This window comes from Sapajus apella, unplaced genomic scaffold (assembly GCF_009761245.1).
Source record: "Sapajus apella isolate SASKATOON/1434 unplaced genomic scaffold, GSC_monkey_1.0 scaffold4, whole genome shotgun sequence".
NCBI lineage: Eukaryota > Metazoa > Chordata > Mammalia > Primates > Cebidae > Sapajus > Sapajus apella.
This window is the reverse complement of record NW_022436944.1, coordinates 8,153,123-8,167,044: the sequence shown is the minus strand read 5'-3', so window position 1 is coordinate 8,167,044 and position 13,922 is coordinate 8,153,123. Positions and strand designations below refer to the sequence as shown.

General features: G+C 33.6%; 1 protein-coding gene across 2 annotated transcripts in view; it reads right to left on the bottom strand.

Annotated features, from left to right (window-relative positions):
• The window catches only part of KPNA4 (karyopherin subunit alpha 4), a 66,092-nt gene that overhangs the window by 32,350 nt on the left and 19,820 nt on the right, over positions 1–13,922 (bottom strand). For both annotated transcript variants that reach the window (XM_032261860.1, XM_032261865.1), the window contains 6 exons: positions 6,322–6,366; positions 5,421–5,510; positions 5,275–5,304; positions 5,126–5,178; positions 1,604–1,699; positions 1,008–1,093 (listed from right to left, as the gene is read on the bottom strand). In XM_032261860.1, coding sequence (XP_032117751.1) covers positions 1,008–1,093; positions 1,604–1,699; positions 5,126–5,178; positions 5,275–5,304; positions 5,421–5,510; positions 6,322–6,366 — 400 coding nt within the window. The remainder of the gene's footprint in view (positions 1–1,007; positions 1,094–1,603; positions 1,700–5,125; positions 5,179–5,274; positions 5,305–5,420; positions 5,511–6,321; positions 6,367–13,922) is intronic.

Sequence of the window (13,922 nt, the reverse complement as noted above, 5' to 3'; positions counted from 1 at the left end):
TAAAAATAATATTACAAGTGTCTATAATAAAATGATTACTTAGATAACATCTTTGTTGCCCTTCAAAATGTAGAAATTAGTGTTTACATTTTTAACAAGCTCAGACAAGTACACTGCTTACATATTTAAAGAGGATTTTAAAAGTATCTCCTTTAAAATTATTAATTTCTTTGTTTTGTAGAAGAATCAAATAGTATTCATGAAAACAATATACTGTTTATTACTTCCAATAGTAATTTTCCACTTACATCTCCTGAAATTAAAAAAAAGCAATCCTATTAAAATACAATAAAAAATATTCAAGCCATTCTTTCAATTAGGACTACTTTATAAAAGATTTCTTTAAAATAAATGATAAAAATCTCATTAAGGGAGGCTGAAGCTGGTGTGGTGGCTTCAGGCCTATAATCCCAGTACATTGGGAGGCCAATGCAGGTTCATCACTTGAGCCCAGAGTCAGAGACCAGCCTGGGCAACATGTCGAAAACCCCATCTCTACAAAAAACACAAAAATTAGCTGGGCACAGTGGCACATGCCTGTAGTCCCAGCTACTTGGTAGACTGACGTGGAAGGATCTCTTGAGCCCGGGAAGTTGAGGCTACAGTGAGCCAAGATCGTGCCATTGCATTCCAGCCTGGGCAAAAGAGTAAGATCTTGTCTGAAAAAGAAAAACAACAACAACAACAAAAGAAAGGCAGAGAGGCAATGTGGCAAAAGGAAAAATTCCTTTACTTCTACTGATGTCCTATAAATAAAGTGTAACAACAATGTAATCTTCTACTATAACTAGGAAACAATCTCATATTTATAAAGGAATATAGTGAATTTTTGGAAATACAAAATGTGAGTTACCAGAATAAGAAGATTAAAGTAACATACTTAAGTTGGACTATTTCAATAACTACTTAATAGCTATTATTTTATAATTTAAATTGCGATAGTCTTTTGGGAAAATCACTATTTTTTACTGACTTTTTAAAACAATTATAATTAATAACCAACTTACTGGACTGAACTACTGCTTGAGTTTGTTCAGAAGTTCCAGATGCAATGTTTGTCAAAGCCCATGCAGCTTCAAACTGTAAAGAAGGACTACAAAAAAACAAGTATTTTTAAATAGCAGGGATTTTTTACATTGGGCCAAATATCTACTAACCATTCTTCCCCTCTGCCATTTAAAATGCATTAAATATTTTGTTTCAAAAGATAACTATCCAGCATTTTTTTTAACCCTCAACAACTGTTTAAAGCATCTCTTCAGTATGAAAAGCCTGCAAGCTCCTCCAGTGTCCTTATTTTTAGTTAAGAAATCTTTTTAAAGATACTTGCACACTACTCCCCAAACAGTTTTCTCAAGTACCTATCTGGTTAAACTAGTTCTTGCCAATTTTCAAAGCTTAAAAGTTAAATTTATCATTCTCAAGTTACTTTTTGGGTATTACCTTCATCTCATGGTATTAACAAACCTTGCACTGTTTTTCACTTTGACTTTTCAACCTTATCCCATAGCACTTTTCTTTTTTTTTTTAAAGATCAAACTAATTACTAGAAACTCTTATCTTCTCCAAAGGATACATTCTAAATTTAAAATAAAATACTCACTTGTCATCTCTTTCAAGACAATGGACTAAAATGGGCAATATTCCAGATTTTATTAAGTCATCGATTGGTGGATTTCGATCACTGGACAAAAGCTTCCTATAAGAGATAAAAACATCCTTGTTTGAAACTTAATAAAATACAACATTATGATTAAATTTAAATTCAATATTTGATAAATATTAACATAAATCTGAATATTTGGTACACGACGTGTCCTCTCTGAAATTATATTAACAATTTATATAACGGAACCTTTTCTCTAAATTTATTAAAAAATTTATAAATTAAATGTACAAAGATGACAAATAATTAGAAAAATAAAATATAGACATGAATCACTTTACTACCTTTTTTTTTTTTTTTTTTGAGATGGAGTCTCACTCTGTTGCCCAGGCTAGAGTGCAGTAGTGCAATCTTGACTCACTGCAACCTCCACTTCCTGGGTTCCAGCAATTCTCCTGCCTCAGCCTCCCAAGTAGCTGGGATCACAGGCATGCACCACCATGCCCAGCTCTTTTTGTAATTTTAGTAGAGACAGGGTTTCATTATGTTGGCCAGGCTGGTCTTGAACTCCTGACCTCATGTGATCCCTGTCTTGGCCTCCCAAAGTGCTGGGATTACAGGCATGAGCCATGGAGCCCAGCCACTTTGCTACTTTTAATGGTACAATAATATTATTCCCTCAGTAAAGTCCTGATTGTGACTTACAAAAAGAAAACTATTTTTAAAAAATATGTTACTTTTGGATATAATTTTGAGTTCAGTGAAAAATGGGCAGATTTCTTCAACACATCATTTACCTTGCTAAGAAAGGAATTAAGAGGTCACCAAAATATCCAAAATTATTCATACTAGGTCACAATAGAGTCAAATGACAAAAGCAGGTAGGCTGCTGGAATAAGTTTATAGCTAATATTAGTGCCCAATTCTTCATTTTACTTTACACACCAAATTGAAGGTCATAAGAGTCCAACAACATTTTCATCTCAGCAACTAAAGAGAACTGGAATAGGCACAGCAACAGACAGGGAAACAACCAGAGAGATGCTAGAGATACCGAGGTAAAAAAGACAGACACATCACTGCTCTCAAGGAGCTTACAAGATAAAAACCAAACAAAATCTAGTGCCTATTTTCACATGTGGGAGACTATAGGTTTAGCTGATAAGTCCTCAGTGTGGCCTAATCATATCTTTACCCCGTGGAACACCCTGCATTACTATATAAAAGCAATGTTTAAGAAAGCTTAACCAAATCATCTTCCTATATAAACTATGTGATCACTGCTTATTTACTACCTTTATCAATGTAAACTCTTTGATCTAGCTTTAAATGCTTCACAAGTTGGCTCCATCTTACCTAACTATTCTTATTCTGTAACTCAACAATAGGTCAGTTGTCTGTCACATCATTTCAATTTTCTTTTCAGGCCCTTCATATCCTACACCCCTCACCTGAAATGCCCTGTGTTCTATGTATTCAAACTCTGTTCAAAGTCCCTTTTAAGTTCTATGTTTTACATAATACACCATCTTTGAATTTGCATAGGATTTATACAGCATAGTCCTACGTTTGCTGTTATCACTATTTTTTTTTTTTTTTAGACAGGGTCTCAGTCTGTCACCCAGGTTGCACTGCAGTCGTGCCACTTTGGCTCACTGCAACCTCCACTTCCCAGGTTCAAGCAATTTTCCTACCTCAGCCTCCCAAGTAGCTGGGATTACAGGCATGCGCCACCACGCCCACCAGTTTTTGTTTTTAGTAGAGATGGGGATTTCACCATCCTGGCCAGGCTGGTCTCAAACTCCTGACCTCAAGTGATCCCCCCGTCTCAGCCACCCAAATTGCTGGGATTACAGGCATAAGCCACCGCATCCAGCTGCCTATTTTTTAAAATACAGTTTTGCCTTTCCAATTAGCTTATAAAGTTCTTAAAGAGAAAGAATTATACCACATGCCATTTCCACAATACATGACACAGTGCTTAGTGTAAGTGGAAATTAAAAAAAAAAACAAACAACAAAACACTCAGAAATAAGTCTTAACCCAGCCTTCTCAAACAAGGTTTCTTGAGATCAAGGGTCAAAATTTAATTAAAGAAAATTTTTTTTATACTTCATTGAGAATATTTTAAAAGAGAAATCACTTTTATTCTTTACATAATGGTGAGGAATACAATTTCTACAAAATATAATATAAAACCAGTTTGGTGCCACTGTCTTGATTTGCACTGAGTCTACAATTTTACCAACAGTTGCTTTGCAGTATCAATGTAAATGTTAACATAGTGAAAAAAAGGCAAATAAAGTCTTAAAATTAGTGGGAAAATCAGTTTGTTCTTGCATACCCATGAAATTGTCTCGGAATCTCCCAGTGATCCACAGATCATACTCTGAAAACCTCTTAGGGTACACTGGGCTTTAATTTTCTTGCAGAATGCATGTTGAGAAGAACTGCCCCCAAACTATCAAATATTCAACTCTAATGGTGAGCATAATAAATTTCTTAATCATTCTTCCTATAAACATTAATTTGCCGTTTTGACATGTGATGGTTCTGTGATTTTTCTGCCTACATAATGAATTCCTCTCTAAGAAGTTCTTTTACCTCTGGTACACAATATTGTATAATTTTATAATTTCCCTGTCAATTCTATTTAAGGTGGATAAACAAACACTGGAAAACTCTAATAAATATAAAACAGATTCATGCACTGGATAAGGTATCGGATGGACCTATAAACTTTTCCCACTTTGAAATTCTGTAACTAGGATCAATTTTTTACTTGTCTCTTTCCTACTGATAAACACAACATAGGGTGTTATTCTTATATTCACAAATCTACAAAGCAACCTAAATTGTATTATGATACAACCACGTCTTCCCCAAACTATTTATTAATACAAAGGTCTCAGTAATAGATTTTTCTGCCACTTCCCTTAAAATATAAGAGCATAGATTTCACAATAGAAATGTGCAAAACAACTTGGTATTTCCTGTGTGGAAAGATACTGGGAGTATATGCAGTCATTAATCTTAATAATCTACTTGCCTATGTCGACTGACATATTAAGGCTATAATTCTGGATTTATTGTTTGATCAATATGAGGATTGTGAGAAGAATAATTAGATATCTGGTAAGGGTCTGAAGAATATGACTTTATAAAATTAAACCTATTCATTAGTAAAAAGTAAAGCTTTACAAATGTTTTTCTCTTACTCTACAGCATTTATTTGTTAAAACAACTTTCCATAGTATCTGTATGCATTATGTATATTAAAGCTTCAGTGTACAAACTTTGAGCTAAAAATAAAAATGAGTTAAAAAAACTGTCACCAATTTTAATATTCTAAACCAGAGAACTTTTTTAAAAAAATAAATTTGGTTCATCTATGACTATTTACTATTGTTTGTCATCAAAGTTAAATATGATTAACAGGGACTACTACATAGCAAAAATTCAAAATAGAAACCCTATGTAAGTTATAAAATCTTAACATGTCTTCAAAATTTAACTTACCTAGCTGCTTGAACTGCACTTAATTGAATTCCTTGGTTATCACTTGAAGCATTCTATAAAAAATAAAATAATGTATGATGTAAATATATTAACGATTAGCTGTTGAGGACAAGAAATACAAATGAAGAAAGGGAAAAAATCCAACTTACTTGAACAATAGCTTCTAGAGAGGTATTTTGCTGGGAAAAAAGTTAAAAAGAAAACTGAGTTAAAAAGTCACCTTAAAATTCTTCATTAATGTGAAATCTTTCCCTGGTACTTTTAAGTTACCAGAATAACAATAACAATAACTTACCACTCTGTAATCACCATCTATATCAGAGTCTTCACAGATATCTTCATGCGGTACATTCCTTCTCTTTAAGAGATGTTCATCTCTTTTATTCTTAAAACAAATCAAAGAATGAGTTAAAAAGAAAATCTGAATACTTTCATACAAAGCTCAACCCTGTGCCTACAAACTGAAATATGAAGTGCCTTTTAAAGTAAAATTCAAATGTAAAAAATTAAAAACCAAATTGCAAATTAAACACTCATGCAACACTAATTTGAGTCCCATTTCCCAAATATTACATTTTTAATGAACCGTGAACTATGTAAAAACAAACAAAACAAAAACAAAAGTTTGACTAAAAAATATAGTGTACAGTTTAGGCCAGAACCAAACACAAATATTTATTTAAAAGTACTAAACCATTTTATACATGATCTGGGAGCTCCTCTTTATCACCTAAAAGCAAAGTCAAAGCAAAAGTTGGGCAGTTCAAAGTTAGACAAAAACCAACAATGCCTTACAAAAATCAAAGGCCTTTTCAACTTCACTTAAAATGCTTGGGGCAAATTTATAAATATATTTTCAACTATAATACTTAAAAGTTGAAGAGGTTTGCAACAAGTTCTTTTCAGGGCCTTACTATTGCCCATTAATAGCAGAACTATTTAATATAACTGTATCTCAATGACTTTAAGTTCTTTATATTTGTTTTTGCATAACAAATAAGTTACATCCTTCCAACTTCAAAAGATTGTCAAATTCAGTCAAACTCTCTCCTTTAAAAAGTTGAACTAAATTCAGTAAAATTTAGTTATATAATAGGTTACACATTTTACATAAAAATATAATATATATTTGACATCTTGTATATAATGCTATAATGTTGTTAGAATTATGCTTCGAGGTACCCAATCAGACTCACCTTCCTTAATTCAACTACAACTTCATTTCGTTGTCTTCTCATAGTCTACAAAAAATTAAAGGAAAACACTTTTAAAATCACCTCAAATTCTATTATCCAGAGAAAACCACTATTAACATTTCAATATACACTTCTAATATTTTCTTCTAGCCATATGGATATAAAATCAAATCTTACTCATAATAAAAATCATACTATGTAGATTATTTTCAATCTTCATTTCCCATTCATATTGCAAAACATGAAAAATTTCTTTGAAATTATTAATAGATCTGTATTATATATATCATAATTTTAAAAACTGTAACATTAGGTTTATAAAAATACAGAGGTAAAAAGAATAAAAAAGCCCATAATCTCACCCCTCATATGAACCAACGATATTACAAAAAATAACACATGTACGTAGATTAAGATTGGTAAATTCAACTGCTTAAAAAAAAAGCAAAAAAAAAAAAAAAAAAAAGCCAAGGGGCCTTCCTGCTCACCCATCGTTTCCTTCTCAAACACTGTTAGATTTATCATGATTCTGACACACATCTATCCTGTTCCTTACCTTGTTTTGGTTTACTTTGTTTATAGACCTTAAGAGATATTCCATGGTGGCGTATAAAGACCTATTTCATTATTTTTCATGGCTACACAGTTATTCTATGACACACTGAGGCCATTCTTTTATTTTTAAACATATTTCTCTCATTTTTTAAGTTTCCTACTACAGGGATGTGTGCTTACTATAAAACGTTCAAATGTTCGGAAACAATATAAGCTCAAGCTGGTTTTACATATAGGTTCACCTTATTCTTTCTAATGACTATGTATTACGTAGAGGTAACAATTCAGAAAGTCATATTGAGATGTCTAATAAATATCATAAATTCAAAACTGAGCTTTTGATCTTTAACATATGTCACTTGCCATCTCAGCAAATGGCAATTCCAACCTTGCAGCCGCATAGACCAAAAACCTTGGAGCCATCCTTGATTCTTCTTCTCTCACATTACACATTCAATCTGTTAGCAAATCCTGTTGGTCCAGCCTTCAAAACATACAATCCAAACACATATCACTGCCTCCTCTGCTACTATTCTGGGCCAAGTTGCCATTATCTCTCAACTAGATAACTGCAAAAAACTCCTAACTTGCAGCCCTCCTGCTCTTGCCCTCTATCTTCCTCCCCAGTCTATTATAATCACAGCAACCAGAGTAAGCCTCATAAGGAATCTTAATTTTTATGTGCCATGGACTCCTCTGGCATTCTGATATAATCAATGGACACCTTCTCAGATAGTGTTTTTAAGTACACACTACACACACACACACACACACACACACACACACACACACACACAGTTACAAAGGAAACCATCTTGATAAATGTAAAAAAAGAGCTAGAAATATAAAAAACAAAGTGTAATGTTAAATGCTTCTTTATTATCACATTAAATGGGATCTAGCAGTGGGTCTAATAACTACTATAATTTCAAAGTAATGATGATCATAAATGCGAGAATGAGGTGATTTTTATGGTGGTAACAAAGTCCCAGGTAATTCTAACATTACTATGATCAACTGGCTACATTATTAAGTGAAGGAAATATTGTTTCTTAGTGAAAATAAAGATGTAATTTTGTTCTAAATTCCAGGGGCCCTCCTGCATTCTACTCACAGACTCCAAGAAAGGAAAGGTCCAAGGACTCAGTAAAAAAATATTTTCTAAAAAGTCAGATCATATCACTCTCCCGTTCAAAACTATCCAAAGGCTCTCACACTCTCCACTTCGGACTTAAAAGCCACCTTTACAGTGGCTTACGTCCAGTCAAATCTTCCCACCTCATTCCCTCCCCAGTTACCACCACTCAGACCTTAGCTCTTACCATTATCTTCATGCATTCTGCTGTACTCACACCAATTTTGCTATTTCTCGAACGCATTGGAAAGTCTCTTGCTGCAAGGCCTTAACTAATATACTATATAGTAACTTCTCGGAAGATGGACTCCAGAGTCAAACTCCCTGAGTTCAACATTTTTTAGCCATACTACTTACTAGCTCTCTGTACTTCAGTTTCCTTATTTATAAAATTGGGATAGTAAAAACACCCTCTTCATAGGACTGCTGTAAGGATTAGATCAGCTAAAATATGTCAAGTACTTAAACTGTACACAGCAGTGTGTTACCTTATTATTACTGTTGCTGCTATTTTCTCAGGTTGGAATGCCGTTCCCCCACTACCTGCAGTGCTCAGTCCTTTTTCTCTGAGAGAAGCCTTTCCACTTCCTGACCATTTGCCAACTCTCCATTTGGGTACTCTCTCTCTCTTCCCTGCCTTATTAATCACCATACTACTTATCACATTCTAATATACTATATAACTTTATTTGGTACAGATACAGATTTTTAAAACACCCAAAAGTCAGTTTTAAAATAAAATAGGCTGTAAAATGAATAAAAATAATTAGCTAAATACTACAGTAAGTTTGAACATCCTCTATCTCATTTAGTCATTATAACCTTATGAAGTAAGAAGAAAACAACCGTTTATTTCTTTTTACAAATAAGGAAACTGAGGCTTAGAGAAGTTAAATCGCTTCTCCAAAGCTGGCTAGGATTAGAATACAGATAGTTTCTCACAAAGCCACTTAACCACTAAGCCACATTGTTTTCCACACTTCTTGAAGTCAGAGTTCAAGAGAATTGGAGAGCCAATGGTTCACATTAAAGCAAAAGTACTATTACCAACACAATAAGTTTTGCACAGTATCACAATATAAAATAAGCAATTCTAATAATAAGTAACAAAAAACTATGATCTATGTCTCATGCACAGAAAATAATATCTGTAGGATGCATTACTTAAGACTGTTCAGTAAGTCAAATGAGGTAGACTTCTGAGGGACAGGGGTATTTCCAGTTTAAGGAAAGTTTTCATTAGCAATCTCTTCATCTAAAGTAGCAGGATTAAGGTATAATGAGCTTTAACTTCTTTTTATTAGAGTAAACTATTAAATAAATCCAAACAACTACATACTGCAATTTACATAAATGTTTTGTTTACTCCAAAAAGTTTTCTCCCATTATTTTACATCTCATTTATTAAATCCAAAGATTTAAGAAAAATTTTCTTTGTACTTGATACTCATTTGTTACAACAAAATCTGGAGGGTTTTTTTGATAATTTGAAACTACCAATAAAGGATTTATCAAACCAATCTGGCACTGTAATGACAACGTAAGACCACACTATTACTACTTTCACAGAAACTCTGCAAAATAAGTGATATGACAATCCCTTCATTATAGAGCAAGAAAGAGTTTTATTTTCCTCTCCAAGGTAGAGAGTGAATGAACTAGTAGAAAGATACCCTATGTACCACAGCCTGGCAGCATTTGGCCATGTTTTTTTGCCGCAAACAACAAAAAAAGACTGAAAAGTAGTATTGGATATTTAGGCAGTTTCAAATCATAGCCCCATCTCAAATCAAGAAAAACATTTATTTCTTTGAGACTCCATGAAAGGGGGTATATAAAGACTTCTAAGTCTGTCCTTAAAGAGCAGGCTTTGTGTACTACATGAAAATATAATAGTTGTGAATTCACATGACTTACACTGATCCAGCAAGCAGTGCTGTCAATTAGAATTCCAAAAAGTTGCCAAACTGGCCAAAGGCTTATTTATAGGCCAAAGAGCTATCTAAAGGACAAAGACTGTAAGTGAGGAAGGTTGAAGACTGCTGCTGCTATTTCCTCAGAGGAGGTGGTGTAGAGTTTAGGCAGATCACTCAAATATTTTATATTTCTTTGCTTGCCATACGGTTACAAAATTATAAATTCAGGCAAAAGGGGATAAGAAATTGACAAAAAAAATTCAAATAAGTCAAAACAGAATGCTATCTCTATTTACAAGGAATGCAGTTTGTGTACTTAATGAATATTTACTATGCGTCCAACACTGTGTTAGGCACTAGGGATTAAACACTTTTCCTGCTTTAATGAGGTATAGATTCTAGTATTTTCTTCCCCCTTAATTGCTACTGAATTTCAAATTAGTGGCTACTTGATTCCTGCTAATTTTCAAGTCAGTTTTTCCAACGCGTAGTTTTTCTTTAAAGGTCTAAAAATTATCTAAAAATATACAGTAACTGTGCAATTTTGGATATTTTAAATTTTCTTGAGAAAATTTAGTTAGGACTCAATCTCACCAGAGAAAAAGTTTAAAGAAAATTCTTTCTAAATAATACAAGGATAAGAAATATAATGCCTTAATTTTATTTCATCCAGCCTGACTTTCATCGATACTTTAGGAAGGTTAATACTTGGGTAACAGCACTACAAAAAAAAAAAAAAAAGAAGAATAAACAAATTTACACAGGCATGAGAGATCTTTTGTGTGGTGACTAGGACGTATTATAAAATAGAACTGTGATCATGATTGCACAATGACCAAAATCTAAATATCATTAAATTCTACACTTAAAATTGGTGAATTTTATGATAGGTAACAAAGTGGTTTTTTAAAGTTAAGATACACACATACACATACACACACACATACACACACACACACACACCCCTTTCCTCCCCCAACATGAGTTAATAGTAAGTATATTACTAATTTATAGCCTCCTGGAAAGCATTCATTCAAACATTTATTAATCACTTATTTGCCAAGCATTAGAAATACAAAGATGGACCAGACACTGCATATCTATGCCCTTAAGGAGGTAGCAGTCTTATGATACAGAAATATAATTTAGTAAAATAATAATAAGGCCCAAACTTAGCAAATAGCAGGTGCCAAACACCATTCTAAACATGTTACTTGATTGTACTTATTTTATACACTTTTTTTTTTTTTTTTTTTTTGAGACGGAGTCTTACACTGTCACCCAGGCTGTAGTGCAGTGGCACGATCTTGGCTCACTGCTATCTCCGCCTCCTGGGTTCAAGCAATTCTCCTGCCTCAGCCTCCTGAGTAGTACAGGCATGCACCACCAAGCCCAGCTAATTTTTTTTTGTGTTTTTTAGTAGAGACAGGGTTTCACCATGTTGGCCAGGGTGGTCTCGATCTCCTGAACTCGTGATCCATCTGACTCAGCCTCTCAAAGTGCTGGGATTACAGGCGTGAGCCACCACACCCGGCCAATACATGTATTAATAATATGGACACAAGGTGCTCTGACAGTAGAGAAAGTAATTACTAAAGATAACAATGTAAGCTTAATTTTCAAGACTGAATGGCAATCCATTTAGGGAAAGGCATTCCAGGTAGAAAATATAGCATGTACAAAACTAGAGAACTATGATATATGGCATATATGGAATCTGATGAAGAATATCAGAAGCCAGAAATGAACAGGTATAAGAAGACAAATCAATCACATTACATAAAACTAAGCTAAAAACAAAACAAAACAAACAAACAAAAACTAAGCTACACTTTTCAGAGAAAAGTGAGTTACTGGTGATTTCAACCCAAATTATCATCACAACCCAAATACATCTGGTGGGTAAAATAGTTATTCAACCCTATTATACGGTAAACCAAAAGCTAAAACAACATAACTAGAAAAGTATGTTTTCCTATTCCTTTCTTATTTCTCTCTTCTTTCACCTCCACTTGCTGATCTCTCCAGGAGCAGCCATCATGGTGCTTATTCATGCTTTTGTCAAATAGTATTTATGTTGGCAAACTGCATGTAATTAGCAAATAAATTACATTATGACAATAAAAGGGAAATTTTAAATGGCTAACAGTGTTAAACGCTTACTCAAGTGGGTCAATAATTAATATCTCCTAAGGATAAAAACCTATTATAATCCTTCATTTAGAAAAGTTCTTTAAGCAGTAAGTTTAGCTTGAATTTTCAATCTGTAGATTTCTCAGAGGTATTACTTATTAATAATAGTATTAAAGGCCTGAAGTTCTATTAAGTGATGGGTAAAAGTCTTCTCAAGCAGAATCAAGTTCTTATCTCCTTAAGAAGTGATAAGATTAATGGACACTGAGTATAAGTGAAGAGGAGTTTGAAAATAGAGTAGAGGAGGCCAGACTTAATCTAGGCAAGCTATTAGAGCCATATGAAGAAATAATTCTAGTCTATAGATACCATCCTTTAAAATGATCCATATCTGAACTATAAGCATTGAAAATTTATTAGAACATAAATGTAATTTTAAAAAATTGCCAAAATGTAAGAAACTCTTAGGTGTTAACTTCAAGGAATGGGATTAGAGTTTCACCATCTCTTTAACATTCAAACAATAGGAAAATGAATTTCCAGAGTTCTCTATGTTCATCTATCTTTTGCAAGAAGTTACATATGATAGAAGAGAAAGTAAATGCATGTATCTCCTCCCAAGATGGTTTCCTAGTATATGGTTATACTACTCTACTAGTATATGGTTACCAGTCCCAGTTCTAAAAATGAAATCATAGGCAACTTATCACCTTTATAGACATTAATTCCTTCATCTGTAAAGAGAACTCAACAGATCTCTAAGATCTTTTACGTCTCAAAACTGTATCAATTTTTTTCCCCCTGAGACTCTCAGGGAAATTCTGAGACTGCAGTGGCATGATCGTGGCTCACTGCAACCTCTGCCTCCTGGGTTCAAGTGATCCTCCTGCCTCAGCCTCTGGAGTAGATAGGACTACCCTGGCTCAAACAAACTCGTGTGTGTGTGTGTGTGTGTGTGTATGTGTTTAACACACACGTGTGCATACTGGCAAAGAGATGGTGTTTGACAGGGAGAGAAAAAAGGTTAGAAATGACCATAGGCTTGGTGAGACACATATAACCTCTCAGGGATGGGAAATACTGCAAGATAAACTTTCAGAATCATTTATAGAAGGCGACTTGAGGACAACCTATAAAGAAATCGATTCTAGTAAACAAACACATATTTAAGTTTTATATGAGCACAAGGGAAGGTACTCTAGGATGAATGGGTTATAAAGGAATTGATCAAATGCTACCAGGAATGATTGCTTCTCTTCAAACTCCCTGCCAAGATCATGCCAATGAACTACAGCTTAGGTGACAGAGTGAGACTTTGTCTCAAAAAACAAATACTTAGAATCCTTAACAGAAGAAATAAAACTTCACCAATTGAGTGACTTGAAGAAAACTCAACTCATGGAAAAAGACACTGGGAAAAATTACTGAGGAAGAGTAAGAGAAGAAATGAGATATACTCAAATTAAGAAGGGCAATGGAACCCAAGCTTTTATATCACTGCTTGAAGGAATCTGATATCTCTGCTGATTTGGTGCATTCTCAAATGAGAAAAATAGTTTTTTTTTCCCATTTATAAAACAATACCAAATATGAAAAGAGAGATTGAGGAACATTTTCCTTCTATGTTATAAGAACACAATAAATTCAATCTCATGGTTTTCTTATGGAAAAATGTAAACTAGTATAGGATTTTGTAACTGGAAGAATAGAAATCATTTAAACTATTTCATTTTAATGGGGAAAGGAACTATGGCCCAGTGACTTAAAGAATACTAAAGCTTAGATATCCTGGAATCAGTCCAATGTTCTTTATACTACATCACATTACTTTTTCATTCTAGGTCTACTTCTGTTACATATTC